The following is a 15,189-nucleotide window of genomic DNA, read 5'->3' as shown; positions in this document are numbered from 1 at the left end:
ACTTAGCTCTTTCTACTGAAACAAAAGGGTTAGTGGGGAAATATTATGAGGCTGTGTACCGGAAAAACAGATCAATATTAAGTTTGTGTTGCTATAACAACAGTGTGTTTCGCTTTTCATTTATCTACCTCCTAAAGAGGACTCTCGTGTTTTTCTGTGATTATTGGTATTATTTAAATCTACTAACTCTTTCCTTTTACAAGTTTACGCCAAGGTAAACCTCATTACCATTAATGAGAAAATAGGCAACTTTTTATGGCCATATTATGTTTTTCATTTTATGTTATTTTTATGCAAGAATTTTAGATCATAAACAAGATTATTTAACGAATCCTGTTTTAATGTGTTTAAATATTTCGCTTTTTTTTTCGCGAGCGAGAGCTTCTTCTGATTGGAGAATGCTTTTAATAATTATAGATGATGTCATACCGTCACTAACAACGTATGACTCGAAAGGAAAGAGGGGTATGAATTATTAAGTTGTTTTGATCCGAAATTTGGCCACGGATATTTTTGTAGTTAATTTCATCTTCGTTTATCTTTGAATAGCTCTTGTTTCTAGATTTTAATTTATAGAGGACGTCCACCAATCGGAAGTTAAAGAGCTCTGATATTAGAAGTAGTTTGAGCGGCGGTAATCGCCAGCTATATTTTTGTTAGAAGAAGGAACCGAGGCTTAGAAAGGGCTCTTGAAGGTATTATGAGAGTCGACAAAATGCTTCCTCAACATCAGCCAACACAACAATCTCAACAGATGCTCTTAGCGAGTAATAATGATTTTAGATGTTGCTTGTGTTTTCATGTCCGAACTGGAGCCATGATCATTGGAATCTGGCATTTGGTAATTATATTTCGCAACTTTCCAAAGGGTTTGCCCTTGACCAGTGGCGTCACCAGATATTCCAAACTGGTGGCGCTTAAGCCATAAGTACTATTCAGCCCTGTACCGTGCCTTAGGCTAAAGCGCCATTGAGTGATATAGGGAGAGGGGCTCTCCCAAAAAGTTTGTAAAGTTAAAATATTGAGGCCGGCTAGGAAAAATGAAATTGTTAATTCCCATTTTTAAGATCGAAGAAACTTTTAGCCAAGTGAATTACAAAAATTCTGAATTTTAGGAGGCGCTTTTCGGAAATTTTAGGTGGCGCTTCAGAAATTTTACAGGTGGCTCAAGCGCCGCCTAAAACACCCTAGCGACGCCACTGCCCTTGACTATTACCTTTTACTTTTTCAAAGGGTTGTCTGCGTTACTCATAAGAATGTTTTTGAATAGATTTTAAACAGTATGGTTTTAGTGCTTTTCGTAAGCATGATGGTTCATCCAGAAGTGAAAGATAGATTTTCAAATTGGACTGGATTCAATAGCCCATCTCCGACTGCTAATCCATCGGATAATGATTCTCTGGGCACACCTTCGATACCTGACTTAAGCGGTGGCGCCTCTTCTAGCTATTCTCTAGTGAAAGAAGCCTGCACACGTAATTATACTTTAAAAGTTTATTTTAAAATAGTTGTTTACAAACAAGTTATGTGTTATTTTATATTAAGTAGAAGATATTCCGGTGGGAATAATGATCACAATTTGTATGGGTGGTATCACTGCCTTATTGCTTTATGGAACCATAAAAGTAGGTATCTATTTCAAAACCAATAGGAAACGTCATTCTTAAATTGATTTATTTTTTTCTCAGGGACGTGCCAATTGTTTGATGCCATTCTTTTGCGTACAAATCTTTGACTTTGTTGTATCGGCTTTGACCGCTGTTGGTTACTTTTCATACATGCCAAATGTCAGGCGTTGGATCGAACATTACAAAGACATTCCATTGCAAAAGGAATTGTTGGCTCTGGACCCACAATGGCTCTGTGCCCTCATTATGACCTGCTTCATAATTTACATGGTTCAAATCATTTTAAATTTTTATAACTAATAATTTTAATTTGTAACAATTTCATTTACTATTTTTCTTTATCTGCCCAATTTCTAGGTTGTTAAGGTAATAAGAATTGAAAATGTGAAGCGCTTATTGATTATAGCTAAAACTCTTTATATATTTTCCGGTCAGGCTTACATGATGGGAATTGTTTGGTCATGCTACAAATACCTCAAATTCCAACAAATGGCAAGATTGGTTGAAACGTACATTGATGTTGATGGCGAGGTACCTTTTTTGAATAATTTTGGGTGAATAACAACGCGCCAACGCAGGTCCAATTTATTTTATTTTATCTTTTTGAATACTTTAGACAATACTGAACATTTCTGTGTCAAAATTATTTTGCGGAAATGTAAATTCGTGGAGATATTAATTTTTGAAAATTAACGTTTTCTAGCGTTACTTTTCTGTTTTGTGCAATATTGGGCGTGGACAAAGTATTTATTTCTATTTTTTTATGGTAATATGTCCTCTAGGTCGTGATGCTAGGTGGCCCATTGTGATTAGCAAGAATGGGATGGTGCCGCGATAATTTTTTTCACTCGTCTTGTGTTCGAAAATAGGTGCTTTACCAAAATTTGCAGAGGGCATGTGGGCAGTTTAACAAAATTTAAAAAGTTTTACTAACATTTAATTTAAGCTATTTTAACCATTTCCGCAAAAGAAATTGGACTTTTATTGCTTATTTATTTTCTAAGTCCATAGCGTATCCTACTTCACCTACAACAATTTTGGTGAAAGGTAACGCTAAAAAATGTTAATTTTCAAAAATTAATATGCCGCGAATTTTCATTTCTGCAAAATAATTTTGACACAGAAATGTTCAGTATTATCTAAAATATCAAAAAAAAAAAAATTTGGACATGCGATGGTGTGTTGATATTTTGCCTTTGCCATAATTTGATATCATATTCAGTATTAACTGTATTATCATCGCTTTTCTCCAAACAGGCTCTGTTGCAACCAGATTATGAATTGATTGCGAAAATGCCACCTCCACCCCCACCATACGCTCCCACTGTTCAAGTACCTGCTTAAACGACAAACCTTTAAGTTTGATTCTTCAATAATAACCATACTAACAAAAAAAATCATGAAACAAAGCAGCTTGCTTAGTGAAAAGTTGATATTTTTCTCAAAAAGTACCCCTACTAGTCATCTAATGAACTGTTTTAGGCACAATATTAGTTTTTCTTATTAGACTAGAGAGGTGAACCTTGGTTTTTATTTACCATCACACCCCCAATTCCTTTTTGAACAAGTTTCTCAATGGTTATTAATTTATTGTTTTTTTTTGCATTTGGGGTAATAAATGTCTATTTCCCTATATAGTTGTTCTATAAGAAATGAGTCTTTGAATTTTATGACCTTGAACAAAGAAAAAACCTTTTTGTGCCCTTTGAAATGTAATTTAAACGCCCCATTCATGAAATGTATGTAATAAAAAACAATATGGGAATTAAATTTCTTTAAATTTTATTTGAGGGAAAAAGAAACAAGTCATTTACAAATATTTTCAAGTGTTATTTTTTCTTCTTTGCTAAGGATCAATTTTGTGGTTTCTTGACTTGATTGAACAGTTTGTCTTTCACCACTTGTGACATGAGGCCATGGAGAACTTCGATAGTCGTTTTGCAACAATCTTTAGTGGCTTTGGCCAACTTGTCTTCAGTTCTCTTCTCGTGGGGGTCAATACCTAACATAAATCCACCTCTGCCCAGTTGAGATTCAGACTGCTCCAGTTTGTCTGATAAATCAAAAACCTGGGCTGTCGTATAGTCTGCATTCTGCAATGATATTAGCAAAGTTATTATCAAGTCGCAACGATAAATTATGGTGTTGAAATTTGCAATGTCTAAGGCTCCATTAATATTACGAGGAATCAAATAAGTGTTCAAACTACATCTAACAGACCTTGCTCCCTAGATTTGAAATCACTGCCCTGCACATCGCCAACAGTGTTAATCCACTTCCTACCAGAACTCTGAAAAACTTTGCTTCATAGTTACCATGATAACGAACTATAGATAGCCCGTTACAGGGACTGATGGAGGCCTATTTTTCGGAGGTCATGTGCTGGAAGTGGGTAATAACTTTATTATAAACTGTTTTTGAATCTAGGGTACGAGGTCTATGTTAACTTTGATATGACAATAACTTTTTTTCAAATTCACTGGCTTTGCGAATGCCTCAGATAAAAATAGAAAACGGTTAACAAACTTAAGCAGCCTGGGGTTCATTCTCACACTGAAGTTCTTGAAAATTTATAATGATCTTAACTAGTCTAGTTACATATAAATTAACTTATTTAAATGGTAAAAAACAGCGAGGCAAGGTTTAATGTGCCAAGGCTCAAGTGAAAATCTTGGCAGTCAACCACAACTGGTTATATGGGAATCATAGACATGCAAAGTGTATCGTATACAATGTACACCATGTAGTATCAATTGAGAATTACAGTCAAGAGACTTGAAGAACTGAGCGTGTTGATCCAATATTTATTCCATAAACAGTCTAAGAGGCGTCTGTCCAATGAAGACTTAAAATAAGAAACTTCTAAGGAATAGTACTGCTTGCAATGAACTCCAAAATCTTCAATTTTATTTAGAGGTATTGTTTGGTACTCGGACGGGCCTTCATCCGGGGGCTTGTACCCTTTTGGGTAGGTTCGGAAGGCGCCTAAGTTAACTTTGCCGGCAGAAATGGTTCTCACTGGATCAATCTAATTAGTAAAGAAAAATACTTTAAGAATATCTGTTAGTCAATTCCGCTAATGCTATGATAGTAATACCACAATAGCGACAAATGGTTCTTGGAACTGTTGATTTAACATCTGTGTGCTGACATCGATGCCTGATAGCCAACAACCATATCCAGGGTGACTATGATACCAGCCTATTACATTTTCTAATCTTCCAACCTAGAATTAATCAATTTATATTAACAGCCACAATAATTTCATTTTCTCAAAAGTACCAATTTTGCAGTTTCAGTATAAGCTGCCATATATTCATAGGCCTCAGCTTGAGCATTAACACGTGTTTCGGTCCCTTCAACAGGTAAGGCAAAAGAATCCATGACAATCATTGTGTTAGCATCCACCTTTCCGAGCAATAAACCCATAACTTCAAGAGTGCCACCGGAACGAGCATGCATCACCATCTTCAACAATGCTAAGGCGGCGATTTTTATATCTTTGAAGTAATGAGGACTAGAAAATTAGGGTTTGGATTAAAATTACTGATCATTAACATCTGACAATTTTGGTCAAGTACTCTTTTTCCCAAGGCTTTGCCGTCAAAATATCTTGTTGTTGTCGACGATTATACTTATATAAATCATCAACGCTTTGCACTGTATCTACTTCATTTGACATTTCCCATGTCTTCTGAGCCATTGCAGAATCCATATTTCCTTTAAATATTTAAGTTAATTGCTTATTGTACAAAGAAAGACTATCCGAACTGGGCAAATAAGACTGTCACAGATGAGAGACGGCCCGTCACGGATGCAAATTTATCAATTTAATTTCAAAACTTCACGTGAGATGGCGAAAAAGAGCTATTTATTTTGAATTTTACTTTGGGGGCGGTGGGAGGGGACACTACGAAACGTCAGTTAGCAGCTGCTGTTAAAGCGGCGAGGCACATGCTCTCAAATGTTCCAATTTAATTTATGAGTTGGTCTATTAATTTGATAAGTTTGGCTGTTTGATTATCGATTTTAATTATTTTGCCAGGATATAAAAACTCTAATGATGAAACGTGTGGCAGAGCCTTGGATGAATGATAAAGTAGTTTCATCAACGACTGAACCAAAAGAATATTTATTATTTACTCCAGGAGATTTTAAAGAAATCGATGGAGGTAATTAATTTTTTAAATAAATGGTTTAATATTTGAGCTGCCTCTAGAATTACGATCCGCTTAACGTTTCTTCAAAATATCAAAAGCGTCCCATCCTGTCACGTGTGAAATGAGCAATGTAGCATCTCGAGTGTTTGCGTATAGATGGCGATAAAGATGCGGACAAGATAAAAAGTACAATTTCGAAATTTGGTATTTCATCCTGCCGCTGAGTATCTTTCATCCTACACACACTCTCGAGCTCTCATAGTGGAAACGCGGGAAAAGTTCTGACGCGCAGTATTTTTCCCTCTACATTCGCTAGCTTCCTCGTTCGCCAACGCTTTGACAAGTCAACGTGCTTTTAGCCTTTTCCAACCGTCATTCAGTGGAGGAAAAACATTTCAATCTGGCGTTTCCGCGGTAGCGACGCGGTTTTGCATGAGGAAAGTTAACAGATTCGGGGTGAATTTTCAGAGATAAAATTATTTTCACGTAACTATTTGGTTGAAAGTAAAATTATTTTAGCCTATTATAAGTCTGAAATAGCGGTAAATATCCGGGCGAGAAAGATGAAGACCAAACAACGAGGTAAGCTGTTGTGTTTTCGTACTTTAAAAGTGGGTACCCCACGTGGCATGCCGTTTACGTCCAATATGTCGATTTTTACTGTCCTCCGTAGTGGTACAAGCTCCGTTAGGCCTAGGCTTACGCACGTGTTTCAGTGTTTGCATCTTTTGTGTCAAATGACGGGTCATAACAGGTAGTTTAGAATAACTGTTTAACTTAAACAGCGATTTAAATCGTTCCAATATGGTTGTAATTTTTCGGCTATCGATGCTCGGAGACAAGTGTAGCACGTTTTCCTCATTTAGCAGTCTACTGTCACTTGGTGTTGTCAAACCCTTTAGCCTACTGTCGCAACGCGTTACCAATGAGGTCAACCCCCTTCCCCCCCTTTTAATGTAATCAAAACTTCGGCGTTCGGGTCGCTGCAATTATAATTATCGACTGTTTTGTAATGGAATTTGTTTCAACACGCCGAAAACTCCGGTTTTTCCGTCAACCTCAAGGCTACATTTTTATATAATATTTAGGACCATTGGTTTCCCCGAAGCAATAATAAAATTCATTTTAAAACACGTTTTGAGCCGATTCGATAAAAATGCCCTCCGTAACATTTTGTTTAACTTTTAGGCCGGAATTTTACTCGATAGTTCGGTTTATTTGGTAAATATTTCAAAAGTAACCCGGGGGTGATCCGAGATCCATAACAAACTAACAATGTAAGAGCACTAAACATACAATGACAGAACTAAGGAAAACCTAAATATACAGTCTACCAGTAGGGACAGTAGTATAAATATACAACTAAGAGATGTACTTAGGGGGGGGGGGGGTATTAAAAGGCACCCCTGCTAAGAAGGTAGGCACTCGAATGCATTCGTTATCACACTGGGAAAAAGGGCTTTTGGGGAATTGATGTATGAAGGGAGTAATATTGAGGCCATATATAAAACATTTTATCTCCGGAGATAAACTTATGTTACCTATCGTTTTTTTTGACATCACCGAATATTTTTTTTCACTCAGTCATAAACTTAAAAAAATATATTTGAGGACATTTTTAGAATCGTCACGTGTCTGTAGAGCTCCACGTGAAACGGACCCCAAAAAAAATACTTGTAATGGTAAAGATGTCAAATTTTCATATGTCACTGTCATTCGTATACCATATTGATTCCGCTACTATTTAGCCTTTGTAAGTTTGTATCGAGGTGGATCCTAAGAATCTTGTAAGCTTACTGAACAGTTTTCGTTCTATCATCGATAATGTTTGTGAATGAGAGAATTGGGGGAAAAAGGGGTAGGAATTTAAAGAAGCTTAGGGCGTGGGCGCAGACTTTACGCCTCTCCCCTCCATTATCTGCACTATCGACTTCGCCCGGAGAGCGGTGTTGAAAAGGGTAGAGGGAGGATGCACGGCCTTGAAAAGTACCTCTTTAAATATTCCCGAGTATTAAAGGTAGACAAGGCGGACATATTTGATAATACACTCCGAGACATTCTTGAAGAAAAAAACAGCGTTAATTTTTGTTGTTTTCGATCCAAAAAAAACCACTTTTAATGACAGTTTATTAAAAGTGCCGTGTTTAAATTTTATCTTTCCTTAAACAAACGTAGTTTAGTGCGGGGAAATTTAAACTAACGGGGTTCCCGATTGTATTCGTATTTTTTGTTAGCGCGGTAGTAGTTGGCCCAGAATATTTCTGAGATTATCCGGGGGGGGGGGGGGGGGGGGCGATCCTTCGGTTGAATTTACGATGCGCATCCACGCGCACTGTGTTTAATAAATGCAAGAGTGTTCCATTGTTTTTTTTCCATTCCCCGGAAAAAAAGGTAATGCTTTTTAAGTATGTTTTTAGACAAAGGGGGAAAATTATTAACCGCTATTTGGAGTGTATAAACTTAAGAATTGCGTAACGTGGTTAAAACTTAATTTATACTAACTCAGGGTTCCCACACGTCAGGGAATTTAAAACAAATGAGCCCGAAGCACTTTTAAATATTTGTGAAATTTGATAAACTATTCAAGAGTGGAAATTGTTTATTTTAGCGCCGCTGATCAGAGTACGTGTGTTGATTATAGGTCGATTTGATATTGGGAATCAACAAATAAATTGCAATAATTCGCGAGTCAATTTCTAATGAAATTTTCCCGTCGTGAAGTGTTTACTGTGGTTTGAAAGTACAATTCAATATCATTATTTATAAATAATAATATTGACTCGAGAGTAGTGATTTCCTCTCGAGTTTCGACATATTGGATATCAAAGAGTTAGCCTTTCTAACACTTTCTTTAACGTAATCTAAGAGAGTAGGGGGAGACCCTAAGCCAATAAGGACGACCTTCGAGTGAGCCTATCTTTTCACCAATCGATTATTTTCGGATGGTATCTCGGCGACTTTAAAGGGATGGCTGTGTTATGTAGAATATGGTTTGTTGGATGGACTTTTTGTATTCGAAGGCTAGTCTCGCGCCATCTTTCCCTCCTGAATGATAAGGCTAATAGTTTATTAAGCCTTTGCTTTTGATTCGCGTCCGAATGGGAGGGGGAAGCTTATCAGTTTTATCTGTCTGTCGTATACTGTACGAGGCCGTCCGTTGCGCGACGTGGTTGGCAGGAAAAAATTGATGTCGTTGTCTCTTTTTATTTTATATCCTCCGCGTCTCTCGAACCTTGTACCGACGCTTGCATCCCACTTTGTGACACAAATCCTAATTCGACGATTTCGTAATATTATACTTACCAATATCTCTCCTCTCTCGAAAATTGATTCCGTCTCTAGTTTTTTTTGTTGCTGATATTATTACCACTATCAGGAATGTATTTATTGACTGTTGAAGACGATTCGGGGCCATCGTGGTCTAGTTTTCCCCCCTCGGCATTGCTTCAATCGCGACTGAATACGTCGGTTTTAGGGAACCAATCGGGAACCGGATTTATTTGGTTTCTGGAGGGGAAGGAGCTTAAACAGGGTTCGTACACAACCTGGAAAAGTCGGGGAATTAGAAAAGGGTCCCAAAAAGTCGGGGAATTAGAAAAGGGTCCCAAAAAGTCGGGGAATTTTAAAAGGGTCCCAAAAGTAAGGGAATTTTAAAAGGGTCCCAAAAGTAAGGGAATTTTAAAAGGGTCCCAAAAAGTCAGGGAATTTGAAAATATTTCCAAAAAGTAAGGGAATTTTAAAAGGGTCCCAAAAAGTCAGGGAATTTGAAAATATTTCCAAAAAGTCAGGGAATTTGAAAAGGGTCCCAAATAGTAAGGGAATTTTAAAATGGTCCCAAAAAAATCAGTCAAATAAATTTTTGAAATAAAATATTTTTTCGAGATTTTATTCTACAAAAATGGTCAGGGAAAACCTGGAAATGTCAAGGAATTTAATTCCGGAAATTTTGTACGAACCCTGTTAAAAAAATCATTCTCCCGAAGTAGGATTCTTTCCATTATTCCAAAACGTTATGCCTTGGCTAAAACTATTTTAATTAGCTGATAGAAATGTTTATTAGTAGGGAAAATTACCGGGTTGAAGCCCGAAATTATTTTATAAAGAATGTTTTACTAGGAACAACCCGAATTAATTTCTAACCCTTTAGTAGGTCAAACGAATTGACAAAATTCTTAAAACCGTCTTATATATTTACAATTCTAGTCTGTCGATTATAAATGGAACGTTAATCGTACGCAACATCTTGTTTGTAAGATATTTGAAGTTTTGTGTGGATGAGAGCTTATTTAATACAAACCAGTTAGTTTTACAATATCTTGCAATTTTAAAAATACCTGGTACTGGTACGTAAAAAAAATTGAATGACTATAATTTCTTAGAATCGATTGCGCAAACATATTGTAATTTTTATTTTTCTACTGTGGGCTTCAAATTTTTTCAATTTAAAATTTCGTATATTCCGAGCAACAAGTGTCTTATCTTGGCCTAAAACTAATCCTAACTAACCGGACCCAGTGAAATTCCAGAAATATATTTAACATATTTTTCTTCGTAATATAATAATATAACTTAACTTCGTAAAATATCCGGCTTCTTTAAAAAAATAATTAGATTTTTTAGGATTTTAGCAAGGCTTAGTAAAATAGTTTTGTTTATCGTACATATTTCCAAGGTTGGTGAATTTTATTGAACTTTTTTTGACAAATTCATTAATAATGAGGGCAGCGGTAATGTACACTAATATTTAAATTAATCTTCATTAAATTAAATTTAATTTACTTGTCTCTGAATTGATATTGCTAGATAACATTTTCATATATATTAAATAATAATAGACGATTTAAATGATTTAATCAGAACCTTGCATATTTCGCTATCAAAATAACGAACTTTTTCATTACTATTCAAAGTCTCAATCCATCTTTATAAACCTGGTCTAAAAAGTGTATTAGCTACCTCTGTTCTGTAATGAAGTTTCATTATTTTTTTCGTTTTGGGCAACAATTTGTGAATTTAAATTTGACATTTGGTTATTTTTATTTACGATGGGAGGGACTATCAAGCTTGGGCTAGAATGGCTTTAAAAATGCGACTACGAATACGTAATGCACGGAAAAGATAACTCGAGGGCGAAAGAGCTCGGTATATATTCCAATGAGATTTTAATGTAGATTTTTTTAACTTTGGTGTTTTCTATTTTACTTCCTCGCTTACTTTTTATTATTTCCATTTTATACTGTTTTTTTATGTGTGTCGTTCCCGCTGCCTGGCGGTTAATAAAAATTATTCCCGTTACGCTTGGGTTACCCTAGAAATAGCGTAAATGCCTTAGTCGCAACTCTAAAAGGGTTACAGAAAATGTCATTTTCAGCTATATTTTTAATACATGCTCCACTGCCAAGTTATTTTAAACTTACCCCCTTTAATCTTTTTTTTAGACGTTAAATAGCGAATGAAATCACGTCGGCAGTCTTAGTAGTCGTATTAAATAATTAATATCGGGAAGTGAAACGTTAGATGGTTATCTTAATCAACTTGGTTTTTTTCTATTATCGCCTCGCGGTTGTAAAGAAATTTAAAGATAAAAAAACTCATTAGTAACCACCAATTAAATGGTATAATTTATATTTACGTTTAGGGGGGGAGTTGTTTATTACCGTAAATATTACGGATTAATTTACCAGTTGATTGAATCCGTCAAAATCTCATCCCGCGTGCGTTTTGGCGGGAACTGAAGGTTGTCGTTTCCCGTGGGGGCCCGCCCCTTTTTGTTCCTCCCCCCTTTCTCTTCCGTCCCCCCTCTTCCTTTAGCGGTAGTACTCCTACACTACAGTTAGGTGATAGATAATTCAGCTGTTCGCTGTCAGATAGACCAACCAAGGACTAACCGCGTAGCGTAATAATCTCCCAGAACGCGGTTTTAAACGGCGCTTCTTAGTTACAGGGCTGATACTTACTTTTTTCAAATTTGGTCACTAAAAGTCACTTTTTGAAATTTGGTCGCTGAAAGTCACTTTCAAATTTGGTCACTAAAAGTCACTTTCAAATTTGGTCACTAAAAGTCACTTTCAAATTTGGTCACTAAAAGTCACTTTCAAATTTGGTCACTGAAAGTCACTTTCAAATTTGGTCACTGAAAGTCACTTTCAAATTTGGTCACTGAAAGTCACTTTCAAATTTGGTCACTGAAAGTCACTTTCAAATTTGGTCACTGAAAGTCACTTTCAAATTTGGTCACTGAAAGTCACTTTCAAATTTGGTCACTGAAAGTCACTTTTTTCAAATTTCGTCACTGAAAGTCACTTTTTTCAAATTTCGTCACTGAAAGTCACTTTTTTCAAATTTCGTCACTGAAAGTCACTTTTTTCAAATTTGGTCACTGAAAGTCACTTTTTTCAAATTTGGTCACTGAAAGTCACTTTTTTCAAATTTGGTCACTGAAAGTCACTTTTTTCAAATTTGGTCACTGAAAGTCACTTTTTTCAAATTTGGTCACTGAAAGTCACTTTTTTCAAATTTGGTCACTGAAAGTCACTTTTTTCAAATTTGGTCACTGAAAGTCACTTTTTTCAAATTTGGTCACTGAAAGTCACTTTTTTCAAATTTGGTCACTGAAAGTCACTTTTTTCAAATTTGGTCACTGAAAGTCGCTTTTTTCAAATTTGGTCGCTGAAAGTCGCTTTTTTCAAATTTGGTCGCTAAAAGTCGCTTTTTTCAAATTTGGTCGCTAAAAGTCGCTTTTAATTTGATAGGTTGTCTCTACAAAAATATTTTTCAGAGTGAAATTTCATAGGGAACGTTACTAATAATCTAGCAAAAATCTAACTCAAATATATAACTCTATTTTTAAATAGGATATTTTCCGTTCAAGGTCGATTATCTTATTATAATAATTTAATTACTAATATGTTTAAGAAAATATAAGAAAACACTACTTTTAAGAAATAGAAAGTTACTATTACAAATGCTGTGATTTTTACTTTAATAAACTGTTTATTTTTAGTGACTTTTTGATCACTTTTAAGTCACTCTTCGGTCACTATTTTCAAAGTGGCTAGTCACTATTTACACTAAAATTTAGGCTAACTCTGAGTATCAGCACTGTAGTTAGGAATCTCGAAGCATCGTAGTAGTCTTTTTTAGTAGGAAAACTACTTCCTTGGTTATTGTTATAAAAATAATAGGCTAACCTTGAGCTTGGCGTGAATGTTGTAATATTTATCGTAGTGTTCCCTACATATTTCTCCCAATAAATAATCACCCTTTTAGCCGGCCGCCACAAACAAGTTTTCATTCTAAGTCTTGGCCTAAAAAAAAATCTTTACAAGCGATATTACGAAATATTTTCAAAGTTTCCTTAACCCCCCCCCCCTCCCGGGACAAACCACATAACAGACCAAAATTTATAATAATAATAATAATAATAACCAGTTGTATCGGCAATAACGCTTTAAATTTACTTCCCTTTTCCTGAATTGATGTTTGAATTTTTCATTATACTTTCCATTTCAAAATCCCTTTTTTTTCCTTTCGTTTGACGTCACGAATTTTGAAACGGACCCGGGTTTTAATTTATAAACTATCCCAAAATACAGGTTTTTGCGCTCTTATTTAGTAGAATTCGATTTTAATCCATCGATTTGAACTAAATCTTTATATTTCGAAAGAGACTTTGAAAATGTTTTGGATAAAGTACTTGGTATCCTGGTGCTACAAAAATAAACGTGTCCCTGAAGCTCAGTTTTTAAATATTAGGGTCAGTATCGTATTCATCAATTGAATTTGGAAGAACGGGATGGATACACCCGCCCTCTCGCATTCTTCAATTTGGGCTATGACGTCAATTGTCATTTTTATTATTATTATACTGTCCTTTCCTCGAAACCCCCCCAACGAATATGACTATGACAAATTCTTGAATATCATCTTCGAGGGAGGGGGTTGGTTAATAACTATATGTCTAGCTTGTATAATAAATTGGTTTTTTTAATTAAAATGTTTTGTGTACCGAAATGATAATATTTCTAAAATAGTTATAAGGTGGGGTGGCGGAGTGGTTAAGCTCTTTCGCCTCGCAGCAAGAGGAGCCGGGTTCGATCCCAACTTGTGGCACTGGGTGGAAACTCGGAACAACTCCTTCTGCGTAGAGTTTGCAAGTTCTCATCCCACTGGTTTAAGGGGTTTTCCCCCGAGCTCTTCGGTTTCCCCTTTACATAAAAGCTTGTTTAGGTTAACGGTAATAGTTAGTGTAGGGAGCTGTTGGCTCGCGTGGCTTGCAGGGCTTGCCACCACCCTCGTACGCATTGTAACCCGGCCACCTGAATTAATGGCTTTAAAAGTTGCTCGATGACTTAGGCCTAAGGTGGTGCCTTGGGTATTAGCCTAGCTGATTATTATTATTATTATTATTATTATTATTATTATTATTATTATTTTCCTTTATTTTCAATACCTTCCTATAATTTCCTTCGATTTTCTCGTGTAATATAAAACCCGAAAACATTCCGTCGTCTTATACCCTTCTTCATCCGATATTTCACTTAATTTTATCTACTGTTTTTGATAAGAATCCTTATTTTTGCATATGGTTTTTCCTATATTTTCCTTTAATTCGCTTGAAAATTTCCTATTTTTTCTATAATATTTTCGAGACATTTTCTTGGTTACCCTGCATTTTATACAAAATGAAACTAAAATTTCGTTATGGTGAGACTTGTAATAATACCATAAGTGGTAATACCACTTATGATGATACTCATATTAATTTTTAATTGATTGGTAATATGTATGATCGGTTAAACAAAAATGAAAAATAGATAAAAAGTAAAATAAAGTAGGGTTTAAAAAAACCTGGTTTAAACCAAAAAAAAACCGGGTTTTTTATAACCCTGTTGGTTCCCTACAACTGACGCCAGAAGCACATCGGGGGGGGGGGGGGGGGGGTCGACCATGACCAAGTCTTTCTACTTAAGTATAAATACATTCTTGAAAATTCCTCTCCCGCGAAAAGTCTCAAGCTCATTTTTTTAAAATGTCGAAATATTCTTTTAAATTATAATGGTGGAAAAAATGAAATAGTCGATAAGTAGGGGCTTATGTTTTCTCTATATTCATACTCGAGGCACTTGGCGAAAAAGCGCTCCGGGGAAGTGGAAAGAGAGGTGGATTTTTAAAAATGACTGCTGCGAGAATGGCCAGTCGACCTTGTACAAGGCTGCGTGTTTTGTCGGAACGAAAAGGTGAGTTTCGAGAAGTTCGAAAGAAATAATTTCCAAACGGGTTTCCCATCTAAATCCTTTTCCCAACTTCGACGGTTTTCCTAGTTTTTTCTTCTTTGGGACGCCGTTGGGTTTGGAGTTGACGCTGAAGTTAAAGACCGAGTTTTGGTAAAGTCTGTGTGT

General features: G+C 35.8%; 3 protein-coding genes across 6 annotated transcripts in view; 2 read left to right on the top strand and 1 right to left on the bottom strand.

Annotated features, from left to right (window-relative positions):
* Window positions 1-417: 417 nt before the first annotated feature.
* Window positions 418-3,413, top strand: LOC149935125 (lysosomal-associated transmembrane protein 4A). 2 transcript variants are annotated; one of them, XM_090154335.1, is made up of 7 exons: window positions 418-465; window positions 550-841; window positions 1,271-1,475; window positions 1,546-1,625; window positions 1,689-1,994; window positions 2,064-2,159; window positions 2,886-3,413. In XM_090154335.1, exons 2-5 carry the CDS (start codon window positions 701-703, stop codon window positions 1,926-1,928), a joined length of 666 nt encoding a protein of 221 aa, XP_090010461.1. In that variant the 5' UTR covers window positions 418-465; window positions 550-700; the 3' UTR covers window positions 1,929-1,994; window positions 2,064-2,159; window positions 2,886-3,413. The 2 variants fall into 2 exon arrangements, with proteins under 2 accessions (XP_090010461.1, XP_090010462.1); XM_090154336.1 differs by lacking the exon at window positions 418-465 and having other exon boundaries at window positions 472-841; window positions 1,549-1,625.
* CSN5 (COP9 signalosome subunit 5) lies at window positions 3,388-5,459 on the bottom strand. Its single transcript, XM_090154329.1, has 5 exons — window positions 5,210-5,459; window positions 4,911-5,145; window positions 4,726-4,854; window positions 4,393-4,656; window positions 3,388-3,721 (listed from the first exon to the last, which is right to left on the bottom strand). The coding sequence occupies exons 1-5, from the start codon at window positions 5,341-5,343 to the stop codon at window positions 3,482-3,484; spliced, it is 1,002 nt and encodes a 333-aa protein (XP_090010455.1). The 5' UTR covers window positions 5,344-5,459; the 3' UTR covers window positions 3,388-3,481.
* A 175-nt stretch (window positions 5,460-5,634) lies between these two features.
* LOC149935123 (homeobox protein TGIF2-like) overlaps window positions 5,635-15,189 on the top strand; it is a 32,980-nt gene continuing 23,425 nt past the window's right edge. Inside the window, exons 1-2 of one of the 3 annotated variants that reach the window (XM_090154331.1) lie at window positions 5,668-5,800; window positions 6,105-6,370. In XM_090154331.1, the coding sequence (XP_090010457.1) occupies window positions 6,352-6,370 (19 nt within the window). In that variant the 5' untranslated portion in view covers window positions 5,668-5,800; window positions 6,105-6,351. Of the gene's footprint in view, window positions 5,801-5,973; window positions 6,371-15,189 lie in introns of those variants that run through there. The other 2 variants (XM_090154330.1, XM_090154333.1) reach the window with 2 other exon arrangements.

Source organism: Leiobunum rupestre, chromosome 7 (assembly GCF_980474605.1).
Source record: "Leiobunum rupestre chromosome 7, qqLeiRupe1.1.hap1, whole genome shotgun sequence".
NCBI classification, from domain to species: Eukaryota; Metazoa; Arthropoda; class Arachnida; order Opiliones; family Sclerosomatidae; genus Leiobunum; species Leiobunum rupestre.
This window is presented reverse-complemented; position numbering and strand designations above follow the sequence as displayed.